General features: G+C 36.3%; 1 protein-coding gene across 1 annotated transcript; it reads right to left on the minus strand.

The window, feature by feature from the left end:
* Nucleotides 1–17,271: 17,271 nt before the first annotated feature.
* On the minus strand, nucleotides 17,272–19,042 carry LOC137726358 (expansin-like A2). The gene is made up of 4 exons (XM_068465276.1): nucleotides 18,866–19,042; nucleotides 18,626–18,735; nucleotides 18,238–18,416; nucleotides 17,272–17,917 (listed from the first exon to the last, which is right to left on the minus strand). The coding sequence occupies exons 1-4, from the start codon at nucleotides 18,978–18,980 to the stop codon at nucleotides 17,539–17,541; spliced, it is 783 nt and encodes a 260-aa protein (XP_068321377.1). The 5' UTR covers nucleotides 18,981–19,042; the 3' UTR covers nucleotides 17,272–17,538.
* Between the last annotated feature and the right edge of the window lie 3,581 nt (nucleotides 19,043–22,623).

Consider the following 22,623-nt stretch of genomic DNA (forward strand, 5'->3'; position numbering starts at 1 on the left):
CACTCTTAAGACACGACTCGGAATTTGACTAACCAAGACTAAAAGACCTTAGAGAAAAACTCTTCTCTTAAAAAAAATCTCTAGACATGTGGGATGTTTGAGTTTATATAGAACTCAAGCCACCCCCTTTTGAAACATTATGACCGTTGCCTAAAGTTCCAACGAATATACGCAACTCGTGAATTTGAATTCAACTATGACACATGACTTTTATTTTTCATTCATATAAAAATTAAATATTATAATATTAATTATAATATATAATTTCTAACAATCCCCTACATGAATGAGAAATTAGGAAGAATTTGAGAATACAGGCGAACAAGAGATGCATCGGGAGAGGTGTATTTTGGACTTGAACTTACCCTAGTGAATACTTATCGGATTTACTTGGTGACGCAGTGAATATAGAATCTTGAACTGTTCACCGTAATAGTAAACCGAGACAATAAGCAATACACATCACTAATCCTAATATATTCCAGTTCATACAGTTGTGTTCATTTTGGTCCTGAACAAATCCCAGATTCATAAAAGCTTTAGAGAATTTAGCTATCTCATACTCATAGAAGTGACCCACTTCTACTCTCACATAGGTGACCACTGATTAAGAATAGTCTGTTCTATTCCTCTTATATATAAGATATCATTGTCATTAAGTATAAATATACAACCTAAAACGTCTGCAGACAACACACTTCTTCCACCATAGGAATGAGGTATATAGTGTGTTAACTTTTTGAATCATGCCTAACCAGTTTGCCTATTGAACTTAGACCATGGGATCTCCAATCAACTAAGTTAGGTTTCCGTCTGGCTGATTTATTAGTTATGTTGGTTTTAGCCTCATTCCCCTCGATGATCAACTTACTCTCTGGTCAAATCTTTAATAATTGGATTCACTACTAGGTTGACTATCTTTAATGGTGTGCACAATCCATCTTATGAAATTATATTTCATACGAGAGTAGTTGTTTGACATTGTTTGAGATGTCAAGTCCTCAAAATTATATTAGGACTTAATTACTAAGTAATTTACTAACACTTGGGTAAACTCCCCCACATTTAAGGTACTTTCCAGTAGGTCTTTAACCTTTCAATGCCTTAAAATGCCATTGTAAGAGATAATCTTTATCTCTTTCTATAAGCAAATTACTTTGTCATTCTTCTTAAGTTGACAAATTATCCAAAGATAACTATGTCACTCCCCTACAATTTACTCACATTGGGTTCTCTCATTAGCCCTTATGTAGAATCTTTAAAGTTCTTATGGCTAGTGCCTTACTATAGGATGCTTTATCCTTACGAAGTAAGTCTTAACGCCCATGATTCAATCGTCAGCGTTTCAAGTCAAACTCTATGATTTGACAAAGAACCACCACTTTCTCTGTTATACAACCCAAGTCAAATTCATTGACTTTCCAATTACTAACATAGACCAGGACTTTTCAGTCTACGGGCATTGCATACTTTTTATCAGAAAATATAGATAACTATATTTTCGTCAGTTGAATATGAATGTGCGTTACTGCAATGTTGTGCAATTACTTGCACCATCTCAGAAAGCAATTTACTCGGGATTTATGCAGCCCTTGATTTTTGCTTACTAGTTTCCCTCCAAACAGAGTTGCAATTCTTTGCACTTTCTGGAACAGCTGCCATGTAGTGGTCTGATCACACCACTCTTTTCTGAGCGGCACCACATTTGTGATGGAATGGTTACACTATGGAAATAGCACTAAATGATACATATGAAGTGATCATGTCTTTTCGTTAAATCATTACGAAACCACCGCTCCTTGATACTTTTAGTTATGTGAGTATCAAAGAGTCTATGCATCCGCACGTGCACTTTGGAAGATACATGACTGTTCCTTACAAACTAAATCCAAAATTTTATGTGTCTGCTTATGACGAATAAACTTTTCTGGAAAATTGAAATTTCCAGAAATCGGTGCAGGAACCCAACAACTCTTATGTGGCTGAGATAATTTCAAAGTCTAAAACAGTATATCAAACTGATTTCACAAGCCATGTTTGCATGCCTTCCAAGGGACAGATCTTTCCAAATAAAGAGTTCCAATAGCCGTATCCGGTGTCCCACCAACTATCCCATTAGTTTCATGTTGATATTAAATCATATATAATAACAAACTCAAAGATATATATGGATCATTGTATTGATCACAACAGAAATAGATGAAAACTGCATCTCACTGCAGCCAAACATGTTGCATATGCAGATCAATCATCAATCCATTTGATTGGTTCAAAAATTTTGTTTTCTAAACTTGACAATACTGCTTCGCAACAGATTTTCTTTCAAATAAAGAGCCATGTGTGGTTTCGATCAACCACCAAAACTCACCAATCAGAACTGATTGTGTTGGTTAAGGGCACCGAATCCCATTTCATTTTCTTTTCCAGTAAAAATTAAACACCAGCCAAACATTAGCCTGGAATATCAAGCCCATATATGGCTTCGTCAAAATATATGTAGTGTTTTGCATCTCCCAATCAAGACATGCCTTTTCTGATCATAAGGCCACTTCATCTTCCATTTTTAAGTAAATGGGACATAATCATACTAATGAACTAATGAAATACTGCATATCAATTGGATTCTGTTATAGAAATCACTTCATAACAACATGGTTAAGAAAACATATTTTAATAGCCGCAATGATTGGACTACAAGTCATCAAAATCAAACAATCATACAAATTAAATACAGTCATTTAAATGCATCAAATCGTTGGCAACATATCAATTAAATGCATCAAATTCAAATAAATTTCCTTCCTTAAAAAGGAACTAATCCCACGGACTAGTACTAGTAGTCTGCACTATGAACTACTATACCATATGGCACATATTTATGTTCACTTTTATCATGTTCATCTGTGTCTCTTAGTCATTCTTTGACAGGAGGTACTTACTTCTTGCCATAATAACTTTCAATTTTTAAACATCATACAATGCAAAAGGCACGAATCAAGTAAACACTAATGCTTACGTTTTCCCTCTGCTTTTCTCCTATACTGCATAAATATCTTACAAACACATCATCACATTTTCTAATTATTGCATAGAGATAAATTTCTGTCTTTAGATTGTTGGAGCAATATTAGAAAATATGAAAAATAACAATATAATTCCGATGATAATAATCATAAAGAAATTCACAACATCAATTATGTATGAGATTAATATAAACAACTAAAGAGAAAGTTAGAAAAACTGACAAACTTGGAGATTGAGGCTTGCATAAATGCAATGTCCTAAAGATAGAATTTCGCCCCTACTCTTGTGCTTGTAGTTCGGTAGGCGTCCATCTCCTAGGATTCAACAATCTATAATCCGAAGTCAAAGCACTTCAATCATTGGACTCTGGCGAACTTCATATATTCCATACTCTCAAGACACGACTCGGAATTTGACTAACCAAGACTAAAAGACTTTAGAGAAAAACTCTTCTCTTAAAACAAAATCTCTAGACCTTTTGAAACATTGTGACCGTTGCCTAAAGTTTCAATGAACAGACTTTTATTTTTCATTCATATAAAAATTAAATATTATAATATTAATTATAATTTCTAACAGAAAATATTATCACAACCCTTCTTCTTCTTCCCTTACACACTTTAGTTTAATCTGGTCCTTTATTTCTATTGAGTTTATTTAATTTGATAGCTATAAATATAGTAGAGTGTGTAGGAGGAGAAGAAATGATTATCATTCGAATAATGCTTGTGACCCCTACTTACAATTAACGAATTTTTACCATCCAACATCATAAAACCGTCCATTCTTTTTATTATTATCTAAAAAACATATATGCAAAAAATTATTCAATTTGGAAATCATTTATTCATCCATACGTATTAAATCAATCAATGGTTTTGGTACAAAGTAGCATCCTCATGATGAACTATTATTTTGTTTTATGCATATAAATGGCTAAAAGATATCCAAATTGAATAATATTATACATATATGATCTCTAGATGATGATAAAGAGAATGAACGCTTCCGACTATGATGTATGAATGATAAATATTCATTAATCGTAAGTGAGGAGACAAGTAAGTCCATGGAGCATTATTCATAATTTTCCTTACAAGTGCTCATATATATCCGAATTTTGAGTTTGATTTTGTTTTCCCACAAATTTCCCCTTGTATTCTTTGCAGAAAAGATGGAGGATCAGTAGTAATCTTTACAAGAAATAGTCTAGATTTAATTTCTCCAAAGAGCAACCTTGCCATGGTGTATTTGAGAGCACAAGATCTTTAAATAAGGGGATGCCCATGTGAAGAACCAAGTATACAACCCTTCATTCCTTGACCTAGTTGTCTTAAACTGTTATACTAAAGCAATAATAGATTCGAGTATGTAGGGGTAGGGCCGACCACATAATAGTCGTCTATGACTTGAATGGTCGTTGAGTAAAACCCATTCGGAAGGCATTCTATATTATCAAGAATACACTTGTTCCATATTCATAGGAAATTATGCAAAGATAATCCGCTCCGTTCTATTCAATGGTTTCCACATGATGATTATTATCTCGAGTATCCTTAATACTCAACAATGTTCTTCCAAAATGTAGAGAATATAGGATCCCTTTAATGGTGAACTCAATACCAATGGACAAAAGAGCAGTGCCTTGTCCCTCAATCAAGCTGGATGGACCTAAGATCGTTGTCATATGTGTCAACTTAGGTATGAATTTAGTAAAGTACTCACGCTCATGCAATGTGGTATGCGTCGTAGCACTATCAACTAGACAACTAATTTCCCCATAAGACATACCTAAGGAAAAATTAATTGAATCGGTCACATATACAAGGAACTAAAACTTTAATATTCAATCAATCACATATTCGAGAAAAACATCCATTCATTTAAATATCCAAACTTAAAACCAGAAGAAACAAACACCAATTCAAAATCCAAAAACATAAATTTGTTCTTAAATTAAACAAAAACAACTTGGTAGTTTTGGCCACTATAGGCTTTATGTCCTAACTACGCAACTTCACGCATTCGCCACTAACACTAGAAGTCAGATGTCTCCAATGCCACCCAACTTAGGCATAGTTTGTCTCCTGTGCAAAGTTAGCCTCTCTAGCATTTTTCGTCGCTTAATAGTCATCGACGACCTTCTTGGGAGTGACACACCCTGGTCCAGTGGTTTGGCGCCCCACAACAGTAGCACATGTCAAGGTCGAAACAATGTAGCACATGTCAAGGTTGAAACAATCTTTGGTACCTTTAGGTCTACTCTTAAAGTTATGACCTTTGGGAGTAAAGGAATCTCGCCTAGGGTGATTATCTCCCTTTTTTTGGCCGAAGTTCTGTCTCTCCCTGATCGCAGGCTTAGATTTGAGATCCTTAACATATCCCCTATGTCTCTGATAGTGTTTCTGGCTATGAGTAATGATTGTGTCAGGACTGATGGTCATTCATCAACATTTTATTGTTCTTCTCATCAATCTGTTGGAACTTGTGTTTTATGTGGGACTTGGAGTCCCACGTCGCCCAAACCTTCTTTGAACATCACCTTTATAAGTGAGTGAACTCATTTATAGCTTGAATTGAATTGGGCCAAAGCCATAGACCTTGGGCCTTAGACTTGGAGGGTTTGGGTGTATATATTAAATGTCAAACATGGGCCTTGCGCCTTAGGGCTCTTGGGCTCGGATGGACAAAAAACACAAGTTACGTTTTTGATTTTTTGGATTCAGTTTTCTCCAAAAGGATAAAACTGATTGAACAGTTACATTCAAATTTTTTTTCCTTAAAAACTGATAAGCATGAACGGTTGTATTTGTTCAAATTATGCCATTATATATATGGCAATAAAATCAGAAACTGAATAATCAATTTCATTTTCCTTCCTCCATATTTCACAGAGAAACACTCAATCAATTCGCCTAGAATCCAAGTTCGTGTGCAAGAACTTGGATTAGATAGTTGTATTCTGCAAGATAGACGTCCATTTGAACTACTGCACTGGTGTAAGGGCGTATTTCTGTCTTAAGAGATTGCTACTGCAAGCCTCTATCTTCCTAACCAAGTCAGTGTTTTGTGGTTTATTAATTCAGTTTTATTAATTGTTTATATTGTAAGAGAGAGAGAGAGAGAGAGAGAGAGAGATAGATATATATATATATATATAGTTTCCTTGTTAAGAATATTGTCTTGTTGATTATATATATATAAACAATTGATTGTTTCTAACATAATCAACAAGACAAATATAAGATCTAAGAATTTATGCTCGATAATGCTGCTGCAAGACAATATTCGTTGCATGGAAGGTCAAAAAGGTCTCTCAAAGAGATCCTATTTAGTCATTCTTCCTCACAATATTCAGCAGTGATTGGATTCTACATACTTTAGAGATATATTCTTTCACAAACTTATAGTTCTGGAATATCATATTAATCCAATCGTGCCTAACTTCAGGCAAAATGATCAACTTCTAGCGACCAAATTGATCGACTAATGCTTGCCATATAGTTTGGGGATCTTCCTCTGCTTGCCATATAGTTTGGGGATCTTCCTCTGACAGATATCTAGTCTGTAATGCAGCATGCATGTGGCTATGGATAAAGATAATAGTGGCTGCCTTATCAACTTCACTTGTTTGGTTCTTATTCTTCATGGTTTCTTTAATACATTTTGCAGTGAGGTGAAGCTTCATGTCTTGAATCCAAATGAGGTAGTTTCTTTCAATGGCACACCCAAAACTTTGGGTTCAGGATTGGAATGAACCTCAGCTTCACTCAACATGGATTCAAAACAATCGTACGGGAATACACACATATACATATACAACATAAAACAAATATAACATTACAATAGTATATGAAAGGGCATACAGTAAACAACTTTAAATTCTTATGTGTGGGATAATTAGGCATGTTTGAGACTTAGGCCAAGTATTAAAACACGAGTATGTGTGGACTTCAAGCCCATTCCAAAACCATAGGGGGACAAAATTAAACATGGGTTCAAAAAGTGCCTAGTGGAAACTAGGAGGGGCCGTCAATCAGTACCCTATTGCCGAAGCATGGAGATCAAGTTTGGTACACCTAAGCAAGATTCTAAAAGACACTAGGCGCTAGTCGGGCGGCGGGCTGTGACCTAACGCCTAGGCGGATTTAAGTAAACCTATTATATTTCGTGTAAGTAAGTGTTTGTTTATACTTAATATATATATATAATTTCATTATAAACTATAAAATAGAATGACATATATAATATGAAGTATTGGAACATAATGAAAATATGGAGAACAAACATATAATATGTGTTCATTTAAGTATTCAACAAGTCTTACAATTTATTGAAAAAAATAAAATGCAAAATGAAAGTTATCTATTTTCTATCTAAGTTAGTCGTAACCTAGATGGGTGCCTAGGCAGTCTAGGCGGGTGTCTCAGTAGCTCTAGGTGTTCTTTCTTAATTTTCAAACGCGTAGGCATTAATTGGGGTAGCTAGGAGGCGCTAAGAGAAAATTTTTAGAACAGTGCACCTAAGCCAAAGGCTGGGCATGTAATTCGGTAGGCTAAAAGCAGGGCACTATGATCGTTATATCCTTACCGAAGCAGAGCATGTCATTTGATATCACAGCCAAAACTGTCAAGGGTCCTTCCAGCTTTAGGTTTTCGATGAAACCCAAAATCCTCTGGGACGAAGTAATCTCGATGTTGGGGGATAACATGTAGTCCATGCTTTATAATTCTAAGATCTATAGACCTAGCTATCCCCGATGTTGTCATTGTCTATGATGGACGACTTTGGTGTTTAGACGGAATTTGGGTCGAAGATTTTGAGGAGATTCTGAAGAATCTCCTTGAGTTTGTCATCGGGGTAATCCCCCATCACAACCTTGACAACTACATGCGTCGGAGATGGGTGTCATCACAATCAAGAACGACAAAAGTTGTCAGAGGTCGCTTAGGATCACAACCTCAGATCCTTAAGAGTGCACAAAGCAGGGAGGTGACTACCATGTCGGGAATAAGAGACATGTCAAACGACATGCCGTATAGGCCTTAGTGAAGACTGGCGTAGCTCATCTCGAATTGCAAGCGTGGCTTCTGTGATTTCGGGTTTTGGAATCCCTTCGATTTTCTTTCGTTCTCTATAGACCATACATATTCATCAACAAATAACTTGCATATTACGCATAACAGTAATCATAGTTATCATGGTATAAATTAAATTGAAATAAAATAGATTAGAGTTTAGGATTACTTGGATGTTGATGAAGATGGTGTACAATCTTTCGCAGGGTTTCCTTTAAGATCATTTCCTTCTCGCAGATATACATCGTGTTGATAATATGTTGTGAAACTAATTATAAAAGTGGATGAGAGAAAGGGGACGACAGAGGGAGAGAAAAATGCTCATGTGTATGAGAATTGTGTCATCACCTTGTCCTTGTGCTCTCATTTATACGAATCATCATGAATTTTCTTGCCTTGCAAGTAATACAAATCGATGAGGATTAGATCTTCAAATTCTATTGAGATTCAACCTTAAGTTTACACACATACTCCTAATTAATCATTCTATTCACCTTAAGTTTACACACATACTCCTAATTAATCATTCTATTCACAATAGAGGCTACGATTTTTTTTCATATCTAGGGTTTTTTGTTTAAAAGTTTTTGAGGGGTGTAATTTGTTGGGTCTATCCATTGTATTTTCTCTTATGGATTGTCTTTTACTTTGTTGTTTTGGGCTGCCTCTCTCTTTAGGCTTTCATGCTTTATTTTTAGTGAAAATAATTGACCACATGGAAACAAATTGAAACGGTTATAAAACTCAGGGGACAGTTGGCAAAATAACCTAAATAAAATGTCATATTACGAAGAGTGGTTCTTTTTACACCCATTTATCTTTGAACATTCACAATTTTTCTTTAAAGGCCATTATATACCATTGTTAAAGTTGTCAAAATATCAAACTAAATTTTAGGGAATAATTTTTAGCAACAACTCATTCCCTCTTCCAGCCACCAAATCAGAAAAGGTGATCTCTATCGTCCCACGACTCCAACCCCATTTTTCCTTCAAATTGATTTCTCTCCCTCTCATGAGAACCGAAGAAACCACAGCACAGATTTCTGTCTGATGAACTTGAATCTAATGAATCTAATGAACTCAACTCGATCATCAAACACTTGCACCACAGCCTCTGCACTAAGCCTAATCTTCTAAATTGTCATCCATATTTTTCTCTGTGGTTTAGGTGTGATGGTGTGCAGGCGCTCATGGAGTTTTGTGAAAGGAATTGACAAGGAAAAGGGAGAGAGGAGAGTGAGTCTGATCAAAATTTTATCTAAAGAGTAACGGAAGACAAAGGGTTAAGTGAAAAAATTAAGATTTCTTGTAGGCCTATTTAACTTAACTACTCTATGGGAATAGAGAGGGGGAGGCCGGCGACAATAAAAGAGAGAAGAGAGAGATTTAATTGTGAGGTGTGTGTTGTATCACTCCATTATGCCTTTATTTATAGTAGTATGACAGGTTAAATCCTTACCCTTTTAGGATTACAACTCTGATAGGATATAAACTACTAAAGGAAATATTCAAAGATATCCCTAGATGCACTAGGATTTACACAATTACATTCCTATTCTAAATATGACTGCAACACTCCCCCTTGAGTGTGTAAATACTCAAACAAAACATTGCATCAGATTTTCAGCACATAAGGTAGAACAGTTGATGAAGTCAGCGGCATAATAGGGCAAATGCTAGTCTCAAATTTAAAGAAAGTATCCATTGGTAGTAAAACTCACAAAACCTTGTTATTGTAAAACCTAAGGCAGGTGAAAATTCATAGACTAAGGAGAAAAGTGAAAAGTATGCATAATATCTAAAACAAAAGTCAAACATGATGAAAGTAGTGAACTTAACGGAGTATGATCATCCCAAGTTGGGTGCCTCATCAAAACCTCGTTAAGTAGCAAAAACCTAGTGGGAAAAATGCTCCTAATCATAGGAAAAAAAAGTACATTAAGATTAGGTGAGTATGCTTCTGTATATTCCCCATAAGTTAGACATAACTTCTAAATAAGAGAACTATAAGCAATTCAATTTAGATAATTTAAGCATACCGATTCCTTGGACGAGCTTCTGAAAAGTAGACTTAGGCAATGACTTGGTGAAGAGATCGGCCAGGTTGTCCTGAGAACATATTTGCTTGACTTTAATGTTCTGATGCTGTTGTTGCTGGTGAGAATAAAAGAACTTCAGCACTATGTGCTTGGTGTTGTCACCTTTGATGTAACCCTTCTTTAATTGCTTGATACATGTTGCATTGTCTTCAAAGATCATCGTAGGAAAGTCAATAATGGAAGTAAGACCACTAATGCTTCAAATATGTTTCGTGACTGCTCTTAACCAAAAGCACTCACGTGAAGCTTCATGCAGGGCGAGAATCTTAGCATGGTTCGAAGAAGATGCAACTAGCGTTTTCTTGGTAGACCTTCAAGATATAGCGGTGTCTCCAATGGTAAAGACATAGCCCGTTTAAGAATGTGCCCTATGTGGGTCAGACAGACATTTCAGCATCTGCATAACCAACAAGGCAGGAATCAACCCGAGAATCGAAAGGGGTGGCGGCTCTCCTTGAGGATTCATGGATGTAAAACAAGACCAAATATGTCGTACCTTTGAGGTAGTGAAAAATGTCTTTAACACCATTCCAGTGTCTGTTTGTAGGCGCATTGCTGTATCTAGCCAAAAGATTAATATTAAAGGAGATGTCAAGTCTAGTGCATTGAGCCAAGTACAATAAAGCCCCAATTACACTTAGGTATGGAACTTCTAGCTCCAAAATCTCTTCCTCATCCTCTTTGGGACCAAAGGGATCTCATTTAGCATCTAGAGTCTAAATGACCATAGGAGTTCTCGAAGGCTGTGTTTCATCTTCATTAAAATGTCACAACACATTTTAGGTGTAGTTCAACTGATGCACTAGGATTCCATCCGAACAATGCTAGATCTCCAGGCTGAGACAATATCGAGTTTTCTCAAGATCTTTCATCTCAAATTCCGATTTCAAGTGAATGGCAATTTCCTCAAACTTTACGGAAGTTCTTATGAGGTTCATGTCGTCAATATAACTTGCAACGATTGCAAATCCGGAATATGACTTCTTTATGAACATGCATGGACATAATTCATTGTTCACATAACCCTAACTTGTCAAATATTCACTTAGATAGTTATACCACATCTGCCCGGATTATTTCAATCCGTAGAGTGATTTCCTCAATCTGATAAAGAAATCGTTTCGTGGTCTAGAACTGTTTAAGCCAGTCAATGGAAGTCTTTCTGGAACCTTCATGTATATTTCCATATTTAGATCCCCATAAAGATACACGATTACCATGTCCATAAGCTGCATATTCAGTTTTTCAGAAACTACTAAACTGATAAGGTAGCGGAATGTTATGACGTCTATTACTGGGGAATACGTCTCCTTGTAATTAATCCTAGGGCATTGAGAGAAACCTTGCGCTATGAGGCATGCTTTGTTTCGCACTATTTCATTCTTTTCATTACGCTTCTTAACGAAAACCCACTTCTAGCCCACAGGCTTAACATGTGGTGGAGTAGGAGCTATAGATCCAAACACCTTACGTTTCGCAAGCGAATCGAGTTTGACTTAGATTGCTTGTTTCCAATTTAACTAATCCATTCTATGTTGGCATTCATCAACAGAACATGGTTCAATGTCATCGCTAAGCCTAATGTCAGTATCTACTATGTATGTAAATACATTGTCGACGATCATCTCATTCCGATTCCAAACCTCATCCAATATTGCGTAACGGACCGAAATCTCGCGATTCTCGGGAAGTCAAGTTGTCTTATCTAAGACATTACCATAATCTAGAATAACCACATGTATTGGAATAAATGAGTGAGCGATGGTGAGATTCAAACTAGGGTCATTAGTTGGTGTCGACTTCCTCTTCTGGGGTTGTAAATCCTTTGAACCAAGGGGTCTGCCACGCTTCAGGGTCAGAGCTGATGATTAGCTAGCCGCCAATGTACTAGGCTACGTGGAAGGTGTGGCATCCCCACATTCAGGGATGGTTCGGCCTTCCTAAGCGGGATTGCGATGTACACACTATCCTTGTAGGCGCGCTTGCATAAGGTATATGTGATCTTGTCACCTTATCCAGATCAATAAAAGTATCTAGCATGCTTTGAGCAATGCTCTGAAGATTTATAATTTGTCGCACCTTAGTTTCAGTTTGGACAGTGCGGAGATCTAAATGAGACATAGTGGAAGCTACCACGACAATTCGCGACGTTCTTCAGGAACGTTAACATGCTTATCTCCCCCTAATGACAGGAAGATTGTCTCGTCAAAGTGACAATCCGCAAAACATATGGTGAAGAGATCTCCTGTCAAGGGCTCTAAATAACGAATAATTGATGGTGAATCATAATCGACATAGATTCTTATTTTTCTCTGAGAACCCATTTTGGTATGTAATGGCAGCATTATTGCGATATAAACTGCGCACCCAAACACATGTAAATGCGAGATGTCAAGCTCGTATCCAGTTACCAACTGTAACGGTGAATGAGGTTGGATACCGGTGGGCCTCAAGCGGACCAGCATAGCTGCGTGCAATATTGCATAGCCCCACGCAGATACCGACAATTTGGTTCGCATAACCAAAGTCCAAGTTATCAATTGAAGGTGCTTTATGAAAGCTTTTGCCAGGCCATTTTGGGTGTGAACATGGGGTACAAGATGTTCCACTTCAATCCTTACTGATATGCAATAATCGTCAAAAGTCTATGACGTAAACTGTTCAGCGTTATCCAATCAAATTGACTTGATCGAATAATCAGAGTGGTGAACCCTTAACTTAATAATTTGTGCTAGGAGTTTTGCAAATGCAGCATTGCTTATGGACAAAAGGCAAACATGTGACCATCGCGTCGATGCATTAACCAACACCATAAAATATTTAAATGGTCCGCATGTTGGTTGGATAGGTCCATAAATATCCCTTTGAATCACTTGAAGAAACTTAGGAGGGTTGTGAATAATATTTGTAATCGAGGGTTGAGTATTCAACTTTCCTAAAGAACACGCTTTGCATGGCAGGAATTTAACGTAAGAAGGTAAATGAGGCCCATGTGATGATTTGAGGACACAATGCATCATGTCATGTCTAGGATGCCCCATGCGGTCATGCCAAAGTAGCAAAGTGCTCTGGAACTCAGGCACAGGGTCGGCCACATAGTGGGCTTTTATGCTGCGAATGGTTGTGGTACAACCCACTGAGGAAACATTCCAACTTCTCGTGAATATGCTTCTGGCCATATTCATACGAAGTGATACAAAGAAATTCAGATCCATTACCTTGAGTGATTTCAATATGATATCGATTATCTTGAATATCTCTAAAACTCAATAACGTTATTCCGAAATGTGGAGAATAAAGATACTCTTTAATGGTTAAGACGGTATCATTAGACAATATGATACGGGCATTTCCGTATCCTTTAATCAGGTTGGATGATCCTGAGAGAGTTGTCAAAGGTGTGCTCTTAGGTACAAAGTTAATAAAATAGTGTCGCTCACATAATATGGTGTGCATGGTAACACTATCAGCTAGACAATTAACTTCCCCACTACACATACCTAGAAATAAATTGATTGAATTGGTCACATGCATAAATATAATTCCCAAATATCCTTAAAATAACAATCCATAATTCAAAACAAACCAAAACCAAACAAATTATTCCAAATACTTAGAAAAATTGTCCAAAAATTAAACCATAAACCTAGAAATTAGGGGGTTCGACCACTCCTAGTGGGTTCGGCCATGAGGGGTAAACACCTTGAAAACATGTCTAGAAGAATAAAATTTATTCGTCTATAGGAGCTGATGCCTCCTGAAAATCTGATATCTCTATAGATGTGGTAGCATCTTCAGAATGTTTCACATGGGCAAAGTTAGACTCACAACCGGAATGATACTCGGCAATAACATCGGGGGTAGCTCTGCATACGCATGACCAATGATCCTTTGATCTACAGTGATAACACATGTCTATTTCAGTGGAAGTCGATTGAACGGTAGCTTTTCCTTTGTTCTTAAAGTTTGGGGCCTTAGGGGTAAAAAATTGGCGCTTCTGGGTCAAATTTCCTTCCTTGGTGGGCCTTGGCTCTGTTGACCTTGGTCCCGTGGTTGGGCTTGCCGCCCATTGCCATGGCCACGATGATTTTTTCGTCGTTTGTGGCTGCTAGAATTAGTCGCATGCGCTTCAAGCAAGGCGTTCGAGCCAGTGGGTCGAGCTTGACGATTCTTCATCAAAAACTAGTTATGCTTTTCAGTTAGAAGTAAAACAGAGATCAAATCTGAAAATTTGGTGAACTTATGTGCCCTATATTGTTGCTGTAGGACAATATTGGTGGCATGGAAGGTCGAATAGGTCTTCTCTATGAGATCTAATTCAGTTAAGTCCACTTTATAGAACTTAAGTAGTGATCGGATTCTACAAACTTCAGAGTTGTATTCATTTAGGGACTTAAAGTCTTTGAAGTGAAGATGCTGCCAGTCGTGTCTTGCTTCAAGCAAGTAGATGTCTTTCTGGTTATCGAAACGGTCAGCCAAAGCAAGCAAGAGGGTGCGTGGGTCCTCCTCAGCGAGGTACTCAATTTGCAGAGCATCATGGATGTGTCTTCGAATGAAGATCATTGCAGTAACTTTTTGAGCTTCATCGACAAGTTTGTCATCGGTAGGTGCTTCGATGGTGGCTCTAATACCCTTTGCAGTAAGATTGAGTTTCACGTCTTGAACCCACTTCAAGTAGTTTCTTCCAGATACTTATAGAGCGATGAAATCGAGCTTGTTCAAGTTCGACATGTCCCTAAAACGGAAGGTACAACAAAAACATGGTTAGTCATATGGTAATCCAAAAACATACGTCATAGAACATTCGGGTTTTATAGATGTATTGGTTTAATTAGTCATATGGTAATCCATAGACATACATCGTAGAACATTTGGGTTTTATAGACATATTGGCTTAATTTAAGCATGAAAGCTACATGTTTCATATGGTAAGTTTTGAATGAAAATTTCGGGTTTCAATGGCACTAAATATGAAACTACAGGTTCAATTTAGTTTTATGAACGATTAGTTCATAAATGAAAGGTTCCAACAAGAGCACAGAATGCAATATGTTGATTTAAGTGTAGTGGATTTGAGTTGCTTTGGGAACTTAAGTGTGAGAGCTTCGAGACTACGAAAGGATGTCAACGGTTCAAAGTATAAAAATAAATTATTGAATCGTTAATGTTCAAAAGTGATCTTTAGGTCAATAATTTTGGATTAATTATCAGATTAATGAACTACAGGTTATTTTTAATTAATTCAATAGATCGGGACCAAACGAGGCCGATCGTGGAAGCAAAATAAAGACAAACGGGTCAAATTAGCTTAGATTGGTGATAAACCAAGTGATAATTAAATTAGAATTAATTAGCGTAAATCAAAGTACTCCAAATAAATATTTAGGCATGATTTATAATGCGGGGATGCCAAGAATTGGCATTGGGTCAAAAAAATAACACGGGAGTGGGCCTTGCAGTTCAGTTGTAAGCTGATTGGGTCACAGGAGGGCTGCAAGCCTCTGGCCCGTGTGGTCTGGGGAGCCCAGCAGCGAAAGATGCTAGCATTAGGCCAAGAAATTGAACCTGGGTGTAGGTCAGCAAAAAGCTGGTCATGGGTTGGTCTGGGAAGCCCAACCGAAACTGGGTTCGAGTCAGGGCAAGTCATGCCCAGCAACAAATGCTACTGGGGCCAAAGACTAGGGCGAAGCCCAGTGAGCTATGGGCTGATGAGGGTAGGCCAAATCATGGGGCAATTGTAATTCCATCAGCACTGGGTTGCTGGAGTGGGCTAAGGACTCGCAGGACAAAGGGCCAAGAAGGCTGCAGGCTTTCTTAATTGGGCTAAGGGACTTCAGGCTCGTTAAGTTTATCAAGCCGAATGCCTAGGGTGTTTGGGTTAGCGCAGCAAAACCCAAAGGCTGTTGCCATGTGGTCGAAGGGTGTCAAAACGACAATGTGCCATGATGTACTCCACATGGTTGAGCTTCAGGCTAGCAGTGGTTCGGTGGTGGTGCCAAGGTGGTGCGGCGGTTGTGCCTCACAGTTCCCAATATATATATATATGTGTGTGTGTGTGTATTTTTTTTTTTTTTTTTGACTTTTCTAGGGTTTAAGAATCCTAAATTGCTTCTAATTTATTCATATGCTTTGACTCACAAATTCCACATAGCAATATAATTGAGTAATGCATGAAACATATATATATATATATATATATATATATATATATTGACAAATATATGAAACATATACAATATATAACGGAAGGAAAATATATACATATGGGGTTCATACATCATGGAAAATATTTTCATGCTTCGTAGACGTTTCAAATATCTTCCTTTATTTTAAGCATACCTGATTGGAAGAAAACAAATAAAAGCCTTTGAATTTTGTAGAAGAGAGCCTCCTCCTATGATCCTTTAGTTCCTTAACTTTTGGTAAGAGCGTGCTAATAATGTGTTGTAGGCATATTTAACTGAACTATTCTAGGGGAATAGAGATGGGGAGGCCGACGACAGTAAGAGAGAGAAGAGAGAGATTTAATTGTGAGGTGTGTGTTGTATCAACTCATTGTGCCTTTATTTATAGTAATAGGATAGGTTAAATCCTTAACCTTCTAGGATTACAACTTTAATAGGATATTAACTACTAAAGGGAATGTTCAAAGATATACCTAAATACACCAGGACTTACAATCACATTCCTATTCTAAATATGACTGCAACAAGATTATATTTGTTTTTTGGTTTTATTTTTAAGTAATGATGGCTTGGGAATATTATAAATTACATGGGTGTTCAAAGAAATATGTAAACTTAATTGTGGATGTCCAAAGAAATAGGATGTTCAAAAGATATAAATTGGTCACGAAGTACTACAGTCTATTGATGTTTCTCTTCACTTGTAAGTGAGAGATCTTAAGTTCGATTCTCACCAAAGGTGAATTTAAACTATATTATTGATAGCCTATTGTGAAGTTTTATCTACTCCCCCACCGCTTTAGTGCAGATTAGTGCAGATAATGTCATTTATTAAAAGAATATTAAAAAAAGATATAAATTGGTTGTAAAAAAACAACTACTATTAGGAAATACTACTACAAAAAATTTCAATATTTGGTCATGAATAAGGCACATAAGCCTTTCAAACATACGGCCCAACCATAAGCAACATTCAAACAGTAAGTAACCATAAAAGCGTTCCCGCAATGAGGCCCAACAATAAGCAACATGAAATTTACATCCCATAAGTTAATAGTTCTAGCAAAAAAAGTAGACAAAGAAATCTAAATTTTGGTGTCTACTGAACTATATGTGTATTTAGTGAACTAGTGACGAACATCCTTTAAGCTCATTTCCAGCTCCCATCATCACAGTGAGAGCAACCCTCTTGTGCAATGTCACTGATTTGAACCTTTGTGTCATATATCATCCCGGGCTTCCAGTTAACGGGAAGCACATTCGGTGCCCAAACCGTCTTCCCATCGTACCCAGCCGTCACCACAAACCGGAATTGTAGCGCCCCAGCCGGAACCCTACTCGTGTCCCAGATCGCACCGTGGTTTCGAGATAGGAAACTCCAATTTGAAGATCCAACCTGAGCAACATCAATGCCTACAATTTCTGTCTGACCACCTTGGTACAAAAGTTTGATTGCCAAATAATGTGGCTTTTGGCTTGATTCTTCCACACGTAAGGATAAATTTTGGTTCTTGTACTCACATGGTACCCTGTTACAAGAGAGGAACAAAAAAAATAAAAATAATCAGTAAAATAATTAAACAACTTTATTATTGGGTACGTTTTTGACCGTTACTAGCATAAATGTGCCCGAATTTTTTGTCTGGAAGGCCCCATTATTTTAAGTACCGGTCCAAAAAATGGGGTCGGTGCAACAAAAACCTTTATGATTTTCTGGACAGGCCAAATTGATCACTTTTCAAATCTAATTTTAGGTAGGAGTTTTGATCAACTAAGAAGGTTTCTAAATTCAGAAAAAGATTAATTAAGTTTCTGATTAATTTTTTTTTTTTTTCTTGGATAAGCTTACCTCTTATACTCCACATCCACAATGCCACGTCTCAAAATGTCTTGGCCCAAACCCTTTTGAGCCATGGCCGCAAAAGCTCTGCTGCTGAGAACAAAATCCGTTTGGTTGCCTTGGTTCATATCAGTCAAAGTTACTATAGTCCCATGTCTTGTACAAAGAGTTGTATTCTTGCATCTTATCTGCCAACAAAATCCAAATCATTAAAATGCACAGAGAAATTCAGTTATCAAAATAAGAAAATTGGTAGAGACTCGAGTTAGACAAGTTAGATAGAACAGTGTGCGCCTATTGAACTTCAGTTTGAAATTTTCATTTCGTAGGTTAAAGTAGTTTAGACTATTGCCTGCCTTACGTAAAGTAAGAATGTTGAGTTAGGTTTATGTGTTACCTGAAAGCATGCACCACAACCAGCTCCACCTTTGAAAAGGGAAGGAACACCAGCTGCAAGGTGTCCGCCACTAAATCCCAAGGCCAAGGAGCCATACCCACAAGCCCCAGCTGCATTAAATCCACGAAACAAAATTAACCCACTTCATAATTCACAAAACCATCAACTGGGTTTTAATCAAAATTAGAATTTAAATAAAGGGTAGAGATTAGAGAGATTAATGATTGATCATGATATTACATGAAAGTGCAGAGGATTTGGAGAAGAAGGCTGCCTTGGATTGCTTCACACAGCGATCACAAGCGGTTGCAGAGGAGATTAGGAAGAAGAAGAGGAAGCAAATAAACACAGACATTGTAATTTTTTTTTTTTTTTTTATCAGAATTCAGAAGGTTATGAGAAAAGGAAGATAAAGTTATGAGAAAGGAAGAGAAAGCCATGGGATTTATAGGGAGCACAAAGCTTAGAAGGGGCGAGTGCAGTGCAGGACAGGACTGTGGAGGACAGGTCAGCATGTGCTATAAAAAGATTTGGAGTCTTTTATTTTTATTTTTTTTATTGTAAGAAGGAAAGAGAGAGGCAAATGCTGAAATGCAGGACACAGAGCAATCGCACCGACTCTTTTAGGTCTTTGTTTGTTGTGTGTAAACATGAGAATTGTGCTGCCTATGCATTTATGTGTCATTTCTGCAGGCTACATGGTGGAACCCTATGGTTTTTGGGAGGGACCGCACTCTGAGGACGTTTCTTATAATTTTTTTCCACTCTTCACATTCTCATACTTTTTGAGAATTGGGAAGAAAAAGGATATTTTGTATATACAACCAATAATTGTTTATTTCCTCTAAAACTCCATTTTAATTTTTTTTTTTTTTTTTTTTGCGCCTTTTATAACTCAGAAATCATAACTTTACTTTTTAAAATTTAAAATTCGTTTTACTTTGACTTGTGGACTTTCTCTTCTCCTTGAAACTTATAGATCGCCTCCTAAAGTATATGTGAAACGCAACACCCAATAAAACTATGCTGCGTGTGCAATAAATTTGATTGTAAATATCTATTATGCATCTACGTCAACAATCAGAGAATATAAGTTTAAAAGAAATTAAAGAGATGAAAAAAATAAAATAGAAATTGATTGGCTTGGCTCACCCAAGTCACAACCACATAAGAAATTAACAGATCTAAAGCAATGTGGAGTGGATTTCAAGTTTTCTAGAGATGACTTTCCAGTTTCTTGGAGCAAAATGGGATAAAAATCGAGTTCCAAACGGCAAAGTGAAGCGAATTTTGAGTTTCAGGAAATAAAATGGCGACGTTTGAGTTTCATGAATCAAAATGAGATTAAAATTGAGTTCCAGGGACATAGCTAAAAATAAGCCACCAATAATAAACATTCTAAAGAATATTTATATATTAGTTTCTTGCATTTGGATTTGCATATATTTTTAGAGCCTAAATCTGAGGAGAGAGTCTTTCTTGTCACTAGACTGTATATACGTGATAAGAGATATAGTCGGCTATTGTGTCATGGTTGAGGTATTTGATATCAATTTTTTTTTTAGGTTTTACTGTCATTATGGGGCCTATTTTTGGAATTCAAACAATTCATATGAAACAAGAAGTTGATGTAATTGGAGAGGGAGGGTGGCATTTTCTGTGATCTCATAGACATGCTTATGTGTATGCAAGGCCCCAAATTATGAAACAAAATGGAAATTTTATCCAAAAGAAAAAAGAAGAATATAAGGGAAAGAAACGTGTGCGATGATAGAAGTTTCGGTGGGTACGATGATTTGATTCCTTTTGAGTGAGTGGAGAAGATAGGAACAAATTTGGGCCTACGGAAATCCCACTTGTCATGCAATAAATGAATACTGCCAAGCCTATCGCAGCCTAAGGTTAACCGAACTAAATAATATAGCAAAGGGAATTAGGGGGACTGCTTTTCTTGTAGATTAATTGATTAGATGGTGATGAAAACAGATGACATGATGCATTGGTGAGTATCATATGTCTCACCAGAGAAAATATTCATCTCGCAATGAAACACCATCACTAAGTTAAGGGTGAAGCATTGTATAAATTTAGAGTGATTCTGGCCTTGTAGCCCCAAATTCGCTTCAAAATATATATCAAACATACAAAGTTACGAGTAATTTTTCATCAACTTTTTTGCAATTGCCCCTCCCCAAGATTACCAAATCTAACTCCATTGCTACACATAGGGTGTTTAGTTCGTCAAAGCGATTAATACACTTGTTAATGATTTATACATTAACATAGGTACACGTACACGTATTATATCGTCAGTAAATAAGTTATGCAAATATTATTGAATTAAAATAATGATTTAGTTTCAAATTCCATGGACTTAAAATGCTAATTATGCTGCCAACCACAGAGTTTCTTTTATTTTGCATCCGTTACCGACGAGAAATTTTTCAGTGTGATAGGTACATGAGATGATACATCACGTGTCATTATACAAATTGTGAGATATATGTGCTAAAAAGTTAATAACTTAAAAGATAAAATTTCTCACCATTTTTATTAAAAGACGTAGCGTACCGTTTGTGCTCCCGTTACAATTAAAAATTTCTCGTTACCGACCTTTCACCGCTTAATGTTCTTTTCTTTCATTCTTCGAGGTCAACAGGTTGCGAGTATTATTTCAAATCCATCCATTTCAAAAAACAGCTGCATACTGCATCGTCATTCATCATAACCTACAAGCCTTCAACGATGGGGCTCTCACTGTATGCCACTACGATATGAATCATCAAGTCAAAGCTGTTTGGTCCCACCTGCCTGAAAATGGTGCTTCTAATTAGAATTTAGGCATATGCTCTCAGTAATTCGTAAATTAACGATTAGATTTTAGGATTATGTTAGAGAAATTAAATTGCATATTTCATCAATGAGAAATAAACACGTACATGTTATTTGACATGTAATTAAGGGTAATACTAGGAAGATCACTTTTTTTTAAAAACCAAATGATGTTGTTGTAAATAATTAGATTATTACCTAAATGTCGATTAAGATTCTTATTTCTTATTGGTGACACATTATTTGGTTTACAAATTTAGTTTAAAATTTTGGTCTCCCTAGCATTACCCTTTAATTTATTCATATACAATCACATCGGTTAGTTTGCAAATATGATTTAACAAATTTAATTTCTCTATCATTACCCTAAATTTTATATATAGAGATATAATAATTTTTTGCAACACGGTTAGATTTTACATGAAATATCACTCAATAGTATGTACTATTGTAGCTGGACCCTTCATCTGTAATAATCTAATTATTTTCACAATATAATTTCAGTTTGTTATGTGTGTAAAAACATTTTCTTTTTAATTTAAACATGATTTGAAGATATATATCTAGAGTTCAATGGTTTTTTTTTTTATTGGGAGAGTTCGAGACTACCGACTTATGGAGTGCTTACACGATGACAATAGAACAAAGTAGCTATAATTGAAGGCGTGCGAGGGCTCTTTTTCTTTGTGCGGGGTTTTTACATTTTTACCATGTGATCATCCGTAAAAGGATTTTTTTTATTTTTTATTTTTTTTATTGAAACCATCTCTTTTAGCATGCCATGCTATGTACCCTGTTTGACGTTTTCTCAAGTAATGTAATCTTAATTTTATTTTATTTTTTTATCCAAAAGTATCTTATTCATCTTCAAATGAAGGAAATGGTAGATATAAATGGTGAAACAGTACTTCTATTCATTGAATAACCATAGAAAATGGTGCTTTTTAATATTATTAAGGGGACGAGAGCTCGAATTATTATAATAATTTAAAAGATGAAAAAATTTCAAACAAGATAAAAACCTAACACGTGAATTATTACAATAATTTAAAAGATAGAAAAATTTCAAACAAAATGAAAACCTAACACGTGAATTCTTACAATAATTTAAAAGATAGAAAAATTTCAAACAAGATAAAAACCTAACGCTCTATTTATTATGATAT

The sequence above is a fragment of the Pyrus communis genome, chromosome 2 (genome assembly GCF_963583255.1).
Source record: "Pyrus communis chromosome 2, drPyrComm1.1, whole genome shotgun sequence".
Lineage (NCBI taxonomy): Eukaryota > Viridiplantae > Streptophyta > Magnoliopsida > Rosales > Rosaceae > Pyrus > Pyrus communis.

What these genes read in the sequence shown, in the direction of transcription:
- LOC137726358 (XM_068465276.1), bottom strand. Translation starts at nt 18,980, where the DNA reads ATGTCTGTGTTTATTTGCTTCCTCTTCTTCTTCCTAATCTCCTCTGCA. An exon ending in CAAATCCTCTGCACTTTCAT is followed by an intron (nt 18,736 to 18,865) that starts GTAATATCATGA and finishes GATTTAATGCAG; the next exon opens with CTGGGGCTTGTGGGTATGGC. An exon ending in GTGGATGTGGAGTATAAGAG is followed by an intron (nt 17,918 to 18,237) that starts GTAAGCTTATCC and finishes CTCTTGTAACAG; the next exon opens with GGTACCATGTGAGTACAAGA.